Here is a 14,666-nt window from a genome sequence, read left to right on the forward strand (position 1 = left end):
AAAGAGGAGAGATTAGTGGATAGAAAATTAGAAGGTTGAGGAAGCAAGTGGAGAGAAAACAAAGAAGGGGGAGGTTGGTAAGAAAACAAATAAACAGAAAAATTGTGTCAAAAGCACAAACGAGGAGAGGGAGAAGAAGTGTTTTAGAAAAGTGAGAAAACGGCTGTATTTACTGTATATCATTTTCCGTTTGTTGTTGGACTATTTTTGATTGTTCTCTTGGGTTTACAAGATGTGACAGCAGGCATTTTAGCTGTGAAGGGGAACAGATTTTTAAATGAACACTGACTGAGTGATCCATCTGCACATTCATCACCCTGCCTAGCCATTTTGGCGTTTCATTTTTCAACAATCAGCTTTGTTACAGTGAAATGTTGTGAACAAGAAATTGAGGACTGCAGATGCACAATCACTGCTTCAATAAATGGGATGAGATTTCGACTGCAGGATAACGTGTATAAAAATAGAGATGGAGCCGAACAGATTCAGGCAGAGAGACAATAGAAAGAAGGATCTTTGTTGATGCAAACACAAGCAGGTTTGGTTACAATATAATGGGTAGAACTGGCCACAGGATTGGGGAAGGAGACGTAAATACAGAACTGCTTACAGCTGAGAAAAAAAAGGATTTAAACACAGGTTGGATTAAACATGAGGAGGGATGTATGAATTACTTGGGATTAGTCCCAGATGTCTCTCGGTTCTTTCTGTCCAGTATTAAATGATGTGACAGTAAACGCTGCCAATCATATTAATGACTTCATTAAGAGCACTTAAGACACGTTTCACTGAATCATTCCATTAAAGACTAATCACAAATAGCTTGTCTTGCAAAAATAAATCCTGAACCGTGTGCTGAGGGAAAATATCCATCTTTAAAAGAAGGAGACGTTTACTTTTCAGAAGCTGAATTGAGGCTGCTGTGAGGAGCCCTGTGAGCTTTTCGCTGATACCTTCCTGAGCATATGTTAATACTGTTTTCTGATGGAAATTCTTGTCCTGTAATAATATGTATCACACACTGTCAGGGTTTCCCAGGCAAATGTGATCAAATGATGAGCACTCACTTTTAAAATCTACCAAGTGTCAGTGATAACAGACACTAAAATATCCATGTAGAATAGTTGGCTACTGAGGTCATATAGAGGCATCTGAATTAATTTGAGTTCATTTCATAACAAGCTAGAACTCCTCCTGGAAACGTTTACTAATAAATTAGATTTCTTTAAAAAGACAAAGAGCTCTAAAATAACACAGCTAATATTACGCTGCATTTCGGATTTTTGTATGGAAAATAAAATGCAGTGATATTTCTGGATTTCCCTCTTCATTATAAATAATTTTTGAGAACTTTTGCTTAAATCATATTTTCCATCCTCCTTGTAATCTATGTTAGAGGCCAAATATTGTAGAGTTGAAATAGTGTGTGGATCAACAATAGGGAGAAAAAGCTTTTGGACCCAAAAATAAAGATAAAATTCAACATCTGTCCAAAAAGGCAGAATCATACATGCATACGTTTGCATTCTGTCTTACAAAGAAGCTAGAGTGATGAATTATTGAATTTCTGTGCTGTGAAAGTGTTTTGTTTGAAAATGATTACATGCCTATATTGAAGTCCGGCCAATGTAAATAAAAGCCTGGACTATTTATAAAAGCGTTCAGTGTTTGAATCCTGGTAAGTAATCACTGGGATGCTTGACAGCAGTTTTTATGTGAATGAGTAAAAGGACACATGAACATGAAGTACAGTACCATTGGTCGTGGTCAGCATCACAGTTGCAGTAGTGATTTGAATCCAGACAGTTGTCCAGAAGGCCACAGGCACACTGCCGGCTGTCTGGCAGAGCCCCTCCCCAATAGGTCTGGATCTGACCTGGATCTGGACCTCCCACCCACCAGCTGAATGGGGAACCCTCTGAGAAACAAATACACAAGCAATACGGAGGTGAATTTTCCATGAATCAACACATAATTGAGCCATAAAAATTACAGACAACTGAATGAAAGGCTCAATAAGAGAATTGATGGCTGACTGGAAAAAGGTTCCTACAGAGAATGTAATCATCTCATCTTTATTGAAGCACATTTTGTAGATGTATCTGTTTAACTGTTTCAGCACTTAGCTTGCATATTAAATGAGATTCTCATTTTGTGTGTCTTTATCCCTTTCACCTCCCATCTTCCTGTCTCACAACAAACATCCCTTGGTCTTTTTAGTAGACTTACATTGTTTGCTTTCTGACACTTCATTTGGAGTCTTCTGCAAAGTGAGTCTTAAACATCTTGGATTTTTCCCCACCAGAAATGGACCTGAGCAGCTCCCTTATGAGCATTCTTTTATGTAAGCTTTTAGAGGTTCAAAGGAATGCGTTAACGTTCACATTCCTCTGGAAAAGAATATACATTATAAGGTCAAAATGCATTTCGTGAGTGCCTACTCTGAACCTGTCCATTGTTGATATATTTTCAGGACTATCTCATTTCTGTCCAACATAACACCCAGAAACAAAAGCAGCTGATGATTTACTTCCGAAATCCAGTTGTGTCATGAAAATGAAAGCAGCTGCTGTGAAGTGAGAAGAAGATGATGCACAACAGATGTGAAATTGATGTTTTAGTTAGTAACCTAACTAACTTAATCACTCACTCCTCTGTTGTTTTCAGATACAGATCCCTCAGTTGAAGAAAGTATCTTATCTGATGCCAAAACCACACTCTCCTCTATCTCTAAGCTCTGAGGGAAACTGCAATGACATCATGTAAACAGAATATTTGGAAGCTGGGGCAGTAGCTCAGTCTGTATGGACTTGGGATGGAGCTGTGAAAGTTGCTGGAGAGGTGCCAGGTTACTTCCTCAGTCCTGCAGAGGTGCCCTTGAGCAAGGCACAGAACCCCCCAGAGCCCCACTCAGTTTTCCAGGCCTTTGTGTCCGAGCAGCATGTCTAACAGTAAAACCAGATTTCCCCTCGGGATTAAAAAAGTATTGCTAAAATGAAAAAATGTTAAAAGTCAGTCAAGATTTGAAACATGGCTGACAAAAGAAAATGATGCGGTGATGCTAATTGATTTTTTTACCCTGATTACAAGTGATGTCAAGCAATGTTTAAGTGGTTTTATGAAAAGTGTTCGTGCAGCAACATGTCAGCCACAACATGAAAAAAATTGCCATCAGAGTGTTGTCACATTGAAATACAGTACGCCTTCTCTGAGGCGTCCGAGTCGTTTCCAAAATGACAACTTCCTGGTCCAGTCAGTCCATTCCAAAATGGAGAAGCTGATCTATCTGTGGAGCAGTTCAACTTCACATACAACATAAACATCATTAAGATAACATCCCACCTGGTGAGTTGAGGAGGCGGGACTTCCTGCAGTGGTAGGACAGTTCCTGCTCGCAGTGCACTGATTGAGTAATGATGGCTGCTAACTGCTCCTCTTCAGCAGCATAGTCAAAGTGTGCTGAATGTAGGATTCTCTCCGGGGATGAATGTACCCTGGTCACTTCTGTGTTGTTGTGCTGGATAACCATCCATGCTGTGTCCTCTAGTACAGAGACACAGAGGAAAATGATCACAACTTATTTGATCTCTTCCAAAAGTTCTGACAATAAAAATGTGCGGAACAGTTAAATAGCAATCATGATGACTGATGATGTGAATCTTTGAAGGTGTGTGTCTTTGAGTGTGTGTTACCTGTCATATTACAATATATGAGCTGGGGTTTGATTGGTCCGCTGCCGTCCACGTCTATGTAATAGGGTCCTGATGTGTTGCCTTTGTGTTTGTAAGCCTCACATGACTGTTCATATGTTGCTTAAAGAAAATGACAGAAAATGTACAGTTAAAAATATCCTGAGGAACAAGAGAGATATGTTAATATATTAAATGAAAGGTAAGGAAATATTTAACTTTGATTTAATTTGATAAATCTTCTGACAGTAACAATTGGATATCGTTTTTGAATTCTTCCCAACGTTTTGAAATCCATGGTTTTGTAAAAGGTTTCAAAATGAGTTTTGGGCTAAATTTTTTCTAACAGTTTTAGTTAGAGAAATTTAAGCCAAATCATTTTACATTCATGCAAATAATTAGTCTGTGAAATTGACTTTTGAAATGTGTTTCATGGGTGCTCACAAAAATCCAGGCAGTATTTAAGAGTCTTCTTTGTGATGAGATGAGATTATCAACATGAAATGGTGAACGAGTTTAACACAGCTTTGCAACAATAAAACTGGCAACGATTGACATTAAATGGGAGAAATAAAAGGTGCATGAAACCCTCCATTTAGATCAGGCTTTTAAAAGTACTCAAACTAACACTCCCAGCAGTAAAGTGCAGGGAAAGAAACAAAAGGAGTCGAACTAAGAACTGTGGGAGAAAGTTTCCCACACTGTGTACACGTGATTCTTTTGTTTCCTTGTGTAATTCAAAACTTTTCCAAGATAGATCCCTTGATACCGCTTGAGAAAGATTTTGACCCAAATATAACAATCAGACAAAGAAATGTGTGTGTGTGTGTGTGAATGCGTGTGGACCAAAGTTAGTCCTGATCCTGCCTGCAGCTGATCACCACCAACGGAGGGTATAAAGATTCAATCAATGCTTGGCAGTGTAATCAAAGCCTGAATCTCTTTAAACCCTGATTTGACTCACCTAAAATACTGCAGGCAGTCCCCAAGTTTGAAATCCATTTATGTAGAGAGAACCGTCTGCCTGAGAACTCACTCTCTGTTTCTGACACGCTTTCTGCCTCCATCTCTTCGGCTGTTTGCCTTCCTCTTACTCCTATCATCACTTTCTTTATTTGGCTTTTTTCATGGCTTCTTAACTATAAATCTCGTTTTGGTTTCATGTCTCTACACTTTGCCTCTTGTCGTTTTTGCTTAATGATTTTTTTTTTTTTGTAAATGCAAAGCAGGTAGATCAGACAAGAAGAGAAACAGGGGCAGGAGGGAGTCTTTCATTCAAATGTTCTGACCTATTTAGCAAACTGACTCGTACATTTGTATTCTTTCATATAGTGTAGTAGCTTTCAAAACTAGATAAACCCTGCCGTGAGGGAAATACTTTAAAAACTCTGTTAGAGAATGTTCTCAAAGAAGCCCAAGGGTTTTAAAAATAAAATTAAACGACACAAAAGTTGAATATGTAATTTTCACAGACGAATAAAATAAATGTTTTCTTATTTCTTTGTTCTTTTTAAGTTTCTGGATACTGGAGAGGTGATATGCCTTTGTTATTGCTGAGTGGCAGCTGTTTAACATATTTCTCTTGCACTTGGACTATAAGAGTTTCTGCAGAAGATACAGACATGACTTCTTTTTAAAAAGAGAAATGATGCCAAAAAAGGTCCAAAACAAAGATAAGAGACAAAGTATCTCAATTGTTCCTTTCGCCTCTCTTCCCTCGTGAAAATGAGTAAGAGGAGGTCAAGTAACAGTCCAACCTGACACAGGTAAGTTATGTTTCATATGTCAGTGATACCAGGCATATATGCTTTGTTTATTTTCTCGACAGTTTTTACATAGGAACATAAGCAATAGCACAAACATGTTTGACGAGTGGGTACAATCGGGGGTAAGAGCTGGCACGGAGAGGTACAGTCAGGGGGGTTGAGGGGCAGATAGGGGCCATGATGTAGGGTAGTGAGTAGGGACAATTGTGGATTATCTTACTGTCTGATTATCAATGGCCTATATTTGACATTTGGCCCATTATTATTACTGTATTGTTTCTCTGGATCAATTGTCACTTACAACTCTGTCTCACCTAACCCCCATCTGATTGGCTAGACACAAGTAATAGCCAATCAACATTGAAGCCTGCCTGCCACTGAAATGCACAGTGACGAGAGCATCCTGTAGCCGGAGGACAGTCTCTGGTTGAGCAATAAAACAAAGCCTTTTGTGGAAGTTTGTAATAAATCCAAATCCCAAATATCAGTTCCCGATTTCATAAACTATTCACCATCAGTATCATTATCTGCCCTGAAAAAACAATATCATTAGACCCCTAGTATTCAGTATGAGCATCGTCACTAACTGGTTAGCTCACATGGAGCCTACTGAAGGTGGCAATAGTCCTTGAGTTGTGACGGGAACTAAGGGTCATGCTGTAGGTCATGTCAATTATCAGTAAAGCTCAAGGGAACAATTGAGATGAGCTTCTTTGCTGAGCGTTTATTTTCGTTTATTTCTAAAAATGTTCCAATGTGTCATTTCGATGTCTTTAGCTAGGAAACGAGTTAGCCTTCCCACTCAGTTTAACCTGTTCACACTTTACACTATTCAAAGTGTAAAGCACTTTGCTGCTGATAATCTTACCTTTCCTAAAAATTTGAAGCAATATCAACAAGACTGGTAGGATAGCAACTTTTACTCACTTTTCGGTAACAGTGGGTGTGTGTGTGTGTGTGTGTGTGTGTCTTTTTACTTTTAGTTTACACCATGGCTCAGAGAGAAACGTTTCTTTGATTCTTCTGTATGTACAGCACCAAAATTGACAATAAAGATGGCTTTGACTTTGTCTACCCCACTAATCTTGAAGTGTTTATAGTGAGTGTGGTCATTGTAATACACGATGAAAACCCAAAGGGTTCCCTGGAAACGTCCAAGGGCTTCGCTGTAATAAACGATGCACAGATGCTTCTGTATGAATCATTAAGGGAGGACTTCTATAGCCCAGAAAAGGTTCCATATAGAACGACTTGTTGAGAAATTAAATCCACGTTGTTCTTTGTTAACATCTGTTTCTTTCTATTCTGACCTCTTCTAATGAGCCACCTGGAAACCTCAAACTAAGACCTAAATATTCAGTGTGCAGAAAGAGGTCCACTCTGCTTGCTCTGAAGTTTTGGTTGATGAGTGCCGTTTGAAGTTTCAAGTGGGTGAAAATTGTTGCTTTCATCTCTATCAGAAGGAAAGATTGCTTTGTTCTTTCTTTAGCTAACTCTCTGTGGATAAAATGACACAATATTTCTGCATTATTATAACCGACCAGGCTAAATTTGTGAAGAAGCCGTATATCAGATTCTGCTCAATCTTCTCCCCAAGTCATCCGCATATTCTTGAGAGAAAGACAACTCTTTTTAAGGACGAAAAGCATGTTTAACTTGGGTGTTTAATACTGTTATGTTGGAAATGTGTGACATAAAATAATCCTTTATTTATCTCACAAACTGGGAAATTTACAATTTACATGATTATTTAGAGTGTCTTTTAAAAGATCATTTTGTATTTCATGAATTAGGTCTTGAAAATTGGGTCCCATCTCAAGACTGGCACATTTCTGCACAATACTCATTTTCAGCAGAAGCTTTTCTTTAAACCCCTTTCTGTCACAAACTTTAGGAAACATTTAAGAAACAAAATCTAATTTCTAAAGTGTTTCTCTGTGACAAACTGATACCATTACTCAGAGGACTGCGTGAGCTCAGCATGAACCTAAACCCCATCATATCCTGCTGAACTTGTTTTAAAAGCAGCCAGTCACATCACATATACACACACCCCACAGACAAATACACACACGCTGAAATGAACTGATAAATTGAGAAAAACAGAGACAATGGGCCATGTGCAGGTATCAGGAAGCTAAAATAAAACTCCTACAGACTTTGAAATGAAATGGTAGTCTAATTTACTCAGCATAATAAAGTACCACCAGTCTGTTTAGTCTATTCCCGATTGAACACTCTTAATTAAAGTCCTGAAACAATGAATGGGGAAATAACACAAAAGGAGATTAAGTGTTAAGGGGGCATTGGGTCTCACTGTTATTAACACAGCAGCCCTGAGAGCGTGTTTGAAATATTGTGTTCTGCTGTTGTTATTTAAAGGCTTCATTCACATTATGTTAAACGTTTTTAAAAAACCTGATAATAAAAAGAAAAAGCTGCACATTGTAACCACTTTGAAAGGTACAACACACACACATATTGGATCTAAATAATGGTGGACTTCATTCATTGTTAAGATTCTTCTAAAATATCATATTACAATAGGTCTATAAGAAAAATCAACGTCTTCATGATGTGTTCTTTAACAGCGTTATTGTTCCCAACTGTGTTCTTCAATTAATGAGTGCCATGTCCTCACAAACTGATAGCACTTGCACTTTCTTTTCTAATTAGCATAGGAAAGAGTCTGTGGGGCCGTGTGCACAATGCACAAACACAGAAGTCGCTCTGGATAAAAAAGAGAAGTGGAGAGACATCAGGAATGTTTAAATTAAAATCTTTGAGCACACATTATATTCATAATTCAACAATTTGCTGTTAAGATCAACCATTGCATGAGAAAAATAAAATTTGACCATATTGTGTATTCTTAGGTGTTATTTTACAATATAGAAGTACCAACTTAAGAAAAACACAATAACATATAATTTTTTTCTCTGCACTGAAATGTGTGTAAGGGTGCTTTAAAGCGGCCTTAGATTTTTGTCTTTAACAAAGGATGAATTCCAGGTAAGAAAACTTTTTTGAAAATCAGTATCTTGGCAAACTGCTCTTTGGGGATGAGCTGTAAAGAAAAATCTCCCAAATCTGCAGCTGTCCTCGGATCTTCAGAGCGCTTTAGCATATTTCGTCTTTCAATGTTTTAGTTTTTATGTTGACAAGATAATTATCTTTTTGTTTATTCTAACTTTTTCTCCACAGAAAAATAAATCAGGACACAGCCACAGTTTAGTATTTAGCAACAATATAGAGCCAGATATTTTTTCTCAGGATTTGGTGGAGATCAAAACATATTTAGAATATTTGATCTACATACAGTACATCAAGTGGCTAAAACTTTGAATGCAACATCCACACTCATTTTCCCTAGGTACCTTTTGATTTGTTACTACTGTATGTCAGTGGCCCATTATGTTGGGAAAAAAAAAGTTCATTGTAAACTACTGATCTTATTTCTACATTTAAATACATTTAAACTTCTACTCTCATCATTTTATTTGATAGACCTGTGGATGCCCTGTAGCTTGTTGCTTACATCTGTGGCAGGTGGCTCCTCTGTAGCCGCTGTTGGAGCAGTTACAGTGAAAGGTGCTCCATGACTGAGTGCATCTTCCTCCATGTTCACAGTGACTGGGGGAGCACCTGGGAGACAGACAGGGGGAGCGAGAGAGCGAGAGAGCGAGAGAGAGAGAGAAGCTTATTGTCAATCAAAAGTTCTGTAAAAGTTTCTCAAGGATGTTGGTATGAAAGAAGCTTCTGCATACCTGACTGCTCTGATGAGCAGGTGCGTAAGTGGGCAGAGAATATAAGCACACAAAATAAATCCAAAAGGTTTCAGTCTTTTAAAAGAAAATTTCACAATGCTTTATTTTCAAATTGAGCACAGAATGATGTTGTGAGAAGTAGCAGATTTGAAAACGTTCCTTTCTTACTATTGTGAAGTTCAACTGCATCTGACAGAGACAAAACCTTGTACTAAAATTAGTTCCCAAAAAAGGAAATCTTTGTGATTTCTACGACATGTTTGGTTGACTCTCTGTACAAGTTGGAGTTTCCTTTACTGTGTTCCCATTGATGCTGGTCTTGCTAGTACGATGGATGGTATCCATTTTGTTTCCCAATAGATGAGTCTGTATTAGGGTTAAAGTAACACGACTAGAGGTGAGAGGAGAAGATTTACTGTTGGAAACTTCTGACATGAAGAAGTTTGCTAAAGAACTGTTTGCTTTATTTTTGTTTATCTGGGCATGATGCAATTAAATCAAATGGAATTGAGAACTAATTAACTAATTTGCATTTTCAGTGGTGTGGGCAGAATGCAAAATGCAGGAGAGCACTGCAGCAACTGTAACTTTCACAGACACGGATCATATGGAGATTTTTAAGATAAGGCGTAAGATAAAAAATATAAGATTTTATTAGGAAATTTGAAAAGTAGATCTAATTGGCAAAGCATTGGTAGCATTGAAAAGGATACGAAAATAATGACCCAGGGAACATGACTTGTATAAAGAAAAGAGAATATGTGCAATCGTGAACACTTTAGGCACACACTCCTCTTTTTTCCAAAGAAGGAAATAGTGAGAAACATAGAACAGGTTTATCAGAAAGTAAAAAAACCTTTTTCTACATTTTCCCCCTAAAAAGTACTTTTGTTCAGTACTGTCACTACCCTCATTAGCAGTTTATAATTTATAGAACCCTTATTAACATGATGCATCCCCTTTCACCTAACATTCATTATAATCACACCATTACAATCGCAAACCTTTACTCTAATATCCACATGTGAGTCCTCATTTCACAATGTGTAAACTTCCAATGGTCCTCACAAAGATAGGAGAACAAGAACGCTTACACACACACAAACAAAAACTTCCTTAAGCACAGCTGTCTGTATGACAGAGGATGAAAGTAATTAGGTACAAAGAGAGAATTAAGAGTGAAGGAAGAATGAGCAGTGCAGGATGGAGACGTAAAAGAAGCAACAAAGGATGGAGGGACGGGGTGACACAGAGGGCAGAGGCTGACAGAGGAGAGGATGGATGGAGAGAGCAGCAGGGAGCTGGAGGTAGTGAATGGATATCAACTGTGTTAGGACAGTGAACCAGAAGAATAGAGGTCAGGGAACCACAAATAGAGAGACTCAAACAGAGACTATGTTGGCAGTGCACAGTTGAGGAATAATGATACTTGGAATCATGACAGCCGGTAGCATTGTTTTATCTGCTTTTATTCTGCTGCAGACATTTTCATACAATAAAGATGGATTGATTAGAAAGCAATGTGAGTGAAACTTTTGTCTTGTATGTTCATGATCAAAGCCTGAAAAATAAGCGATTTACAATTTAAGTCTGACAAAGAAATATTGAGCATAACTCCATAACAAGATCAATATAAATATAGAAGGCTGCTGGGTTTGATATGTAATTTGTTTTACCATCGGCGTGCGATCAATGACTGTTGTTGCGTTAGCGGTCTTGTTGCTGTCTTGAATCTGTCTTTTTTGTTAATGCTACATGCAAGGCATTTTAGATATGCATCATCTGACCCCTTCCAGCCACCGTACGTCATAGCTGTAGTGACATGGACATTTAAGGGTACTAAGGGAAGCTCTACACTTTGGGATTTGCTAACGGCGTTTATTACCAGAGTGCTCTTGTGAATTGAAGGTTTGTACAAGGCTTGAGCTAACAGCTAGTTAGCTTAGTTCAGCAAGTTGGGAAGAAAAGAGGACAGAGAGCAAGCCTGGTTCTTTCCAAAATAAACATTAAAGAAACAAAGATGACATTTTGGTTTATAGGGATGTATCAGACAATGGATCAGACTACTTCCTGGCAGGATGCTGCTCTGGGACGAACTGCTTATATTCTGACACTCTGGGCTTGGTATAACCACAAGCTAACTATTTTAAAATGTTTCTCCATGTCTGGAAGAATTTAATAAACATATAGCATATAGAAGTGAGGCAGTTTTTCTTTGCATTACTTTTTTCGCTAAGCTAAGCTAACCAGCTTCTCTTTACAAATACAGTTTGAGAGGAAGTAGATGTGGTAATTGCTTGTCTTATCATTAGCAAAAAAGCTAATCATCATTTGTCTAACAATGTTTAATCTTTAATTTAACAAGATAACTATCATGTATAAAATTCCACCAACAGTTTAAAACATTATTTCAATATATAGTTAACTTTGATGAAAATGATGAAAAACAATTGTAAAGCTCCAGAAAGATTTATTATCAAACAAAAAGACAAATGAATTTGCATGGATCCATTTTTATGGGTTTTCCAACATCCACTTTGTCCCTACTCTCACTGCACTCTGCAAAAGTTTGGAAAACCAAAACTTTTTTTGGCATGAGCCATCTGCATCCACAGTAGGAAACTCTTTCCAGCAGTGTTGGCGGAGTTTTTTGTCAGTGTCTCAACATTGTGTTTACTTACGGCAAAGCTGCCACATGCAGCCTCAAACAAGCAACACAGAATAAGAAAACTACAGATAGATTTAGAAACATGAACCTGGGTCAAACAGGGAACCATAGCCTGTGTCGCTAAATCTACTGCTGGTCTTTTCAGGGCTACAACTATCAGGGTTTTGCAAACTTTCTGCCCTATATAAATCTTCATAGGGCTCCTTGCTTGACTTATTTGCATTGCAACACGACAGCGTACTAGGCTACCGCTCAGATCACAGGACTCCTAGTTGAACTGAGGAGAGAGGCTTTGAAGCTTATCTAAAAGTTTCCAGCGTGGTGTGACAGTGTCCCATAACGTAGCTTGGATCACAGGACATGCATCAATCTCCCCGGTTTCTTTTACTGCCTCAGGCTTAACCAACACGGTGCAGCACCTCCCCTGATCTGCACATGCATTAAATGAAGAGGCAGACCAGGATGTCCTAAAAGACTTCAAATATCTGCTGACTGCTGAGCAGCATAAGAGGGAGGGAGGTGAGTAATTTGATCCTGTTAGTTTGCTCTGCACCTGGTCCTGGAAAAGCCTCACATCACAGCAACAGATAGATAGAGCGAATGGGACAGCAGTGAGGAATGTAAGATGTTTGCACGTGTGTGTTTGTCTCTGTCAAGGGAACAGCAGACATGTCATAAAGTCACTGGCTGACAGACAAACAGAACCACAGACAGTCAGACAAAACAAGGCTGGACCTCTGGATGACCCGTGTGCTGTAACTGTGTGCTTGTGTGTTTTGACAAGGTGTATTATTAAGTTGTCAGGAATGTGACAGAAGCAGAGAGGTCAGAATAACTACCTCCTGACAGCTTAATCTATCTTCCTTCAAAACATGATCTCACACTCGTCCAGTGAGGAGAGAGAAAGGCAAGGGGGAAAAGAAAGTTGTTGTGTGCTTGAGACAAAGTGCAACCAGTGTACCCAGAAATGCAAGAGAGAGAATTAATCCCATCTTGCCGTCACTTTCTTTACTACCTCAGGCTCTGCTTTTGAGTGTGACAATTAAGAGATGGAATCAATTTTCTTGTGTCTTCTTTGTTTCATTACTTTTAGTCAAGCAAACTCCCATTGACATGACTCAGGGAAGCCACTGCATCCAGTCACGATATCATCCACCATATAAACCACCATCAAACCACACTGTTTTTGTGGGTAATTTGTGTGATATTTAGTCATTCATTAACATTGATCAAACAATGTGGAAGCAATTTGTTAAGAAATGAGATTTTGATGTTGAAGGTGGCTGGATTTTGTCAGTGCTGGAGAGAGCCAGGCCGGTTCTTTTTCCATCTGTTTTCACCCTGTACGCTTAGCTAGGCTAATTATGTGTTTTACTTTGTATCTAAATATGAATCTTGAAACTAAAAGACACAAAGGTGTCTGAAGTGTCTGGATGTTGGATGCCAACAAAGTTGTCTCTAATTTTAGGAAACCCTGAATTCATGATTTACTAGGATAGTTGTGGTGTATTACAGCGTCTGAAGAGTCTGGTCTTGAGGAAGGACTTTGTTCCTTTTTATGGTTGTGATAATCACTTTATGTGAACGAGGAGATGAAAAACATTTGCCTCTAAGTGCTTTTTAATCCTCCTCACAGCACCTGCAGTAAGTCTTTCAGTCTCTCCTCGGGAATGCAGTTTGGTGGAACCAGGGTGCACAGAGGCTCGCTTTGGGAGTTCTTTGCATTAATAAACGGCTCCTGATTTTTCTTTTTTCAGTCCCTGATTTATCGTGTGCCTCTGGGAGGGATTTTTCAAAGTGATCTTTTTCATTCTGTGTTATAAACAAGTGATTTAGCAACCCCAGAGAGATGGTTCAGATTTGGAAACTTACATAACAGTGTGTGGAGAGCAGTGTGTGGATTATGATATTATCCTCCCCTCTAAACTTTCTTGAGAGAAAAAGCCCCTGTGGGTGGGCTGTCAGATGGTGTTTTGTGACATCTCAATTTGTCTTTGCACTTTTTTTTAATAAAACTGTTAAGGGACACCCTGAAAATGCAATATTCTGTTGTCAACTATATTTCACCTCTCAACTTTGGTAGGGACTTTGGTATTGATGTGCATCTGTCTGTCAATCTGAGTGCAGTAAGGAACTGTTAAGAGCTGTTAATTTGTGTGCCATACAGATCATACCTAAAACATACATGTATTTATGGAATGGCTGAATTCACAAAGATGCCTATAAAATGCAGTCAACTCAGATTAAGAGAGTGTAACCCAGCAGACAGCAGCGCTCTCCAAGGTCCTGATCCTGCAGTTAGTCAGCAGTAAAGGAGCTGTCCAGGATACCAGCTTCTGTCCAGACCCTATGCCGCTGGGACGCTCCAGCCGATGTGACAAGTCTAATATTGATTTCATCTGTCTGGCAGGTTAAATTTGCTTCGTGCTACTTCTGTTCTGGTCGCTGAGTCTTTAAAACGCCTTCCTTGTTTACTCCCTCAGTGTCTCTCAAAACACCTCTGTAATGGAAAGGCTGAAGAACTTTGCTGAACTTTATAGAGCTCTAAATGTGACGTTTGATTTGTAAGAGTTTAAGCGTGTTTGAATTTAAAGAAAGACAGCCGTCACGCTTATTTGAATGTAGAAACATAAAGTGAAAACATCTGGTTCATTAATGCTGTGTTGCTTTTGGACAGTAGTTGTCTGGCTTTGGATACACAGACTATATTGTTAGTCAGATCAATTAATAGTTTGCTGGTGTTTGTGTTATAAATAGAAATTGCAGGCAAGACACA

At 38.6% G+C, this 14,666-nt stretch overlaps 1 protein-coding gene across 3 annotated transcripts in view; it reads right to left on the reverse strand.

The window, feature by feature from the left end:
• The window catches only part of LOC306827720 (contactin-associated protein-like 4), a 97,390-nt gene that overhangs the window by 28,895 nt on the left and 53,829 nt on the right, over window positions 1-14,666 (reverse strand). For all 3 annotated transcript variants that reach the window (XM_079349728.1, XM_079349727.1, XM_079349726.1), the window contains exons 11-14: window positions 8,994-9,100; window positions 3,693-3,812; window positions 3,343-3,543; window positions 1,756-1,918 (exon numbers count right to left, since the gene is read on the reverse strand). In XM_079349728.1, the coding sequence (XP_079205854.1) occupies window positions 1,756-1,918; window positions 3,343-3,543; window positions 3,693-3,812; window positions 8,994-9,100 (591 nt within the window). The remainder of the gene's footprint in view (window positions 1-1,755; window positions 1,919-3,342; window positions 3,544-3,692; window positions 3,813-8,993; window positions 9,101-14,666) is intronic.

The sequence above is a fragment of the Symphodus melops genome (genome assembly GCF_947650265.1).
Source record: "Symphodus melops genome assembly, chromosome: 8".
Classification (NCBI taxonomy): Eukaryota; Metazoa; Chordata; class Actinopteri; order Labriformes; family Labridae; genus Symphodus; species Symphodus melops.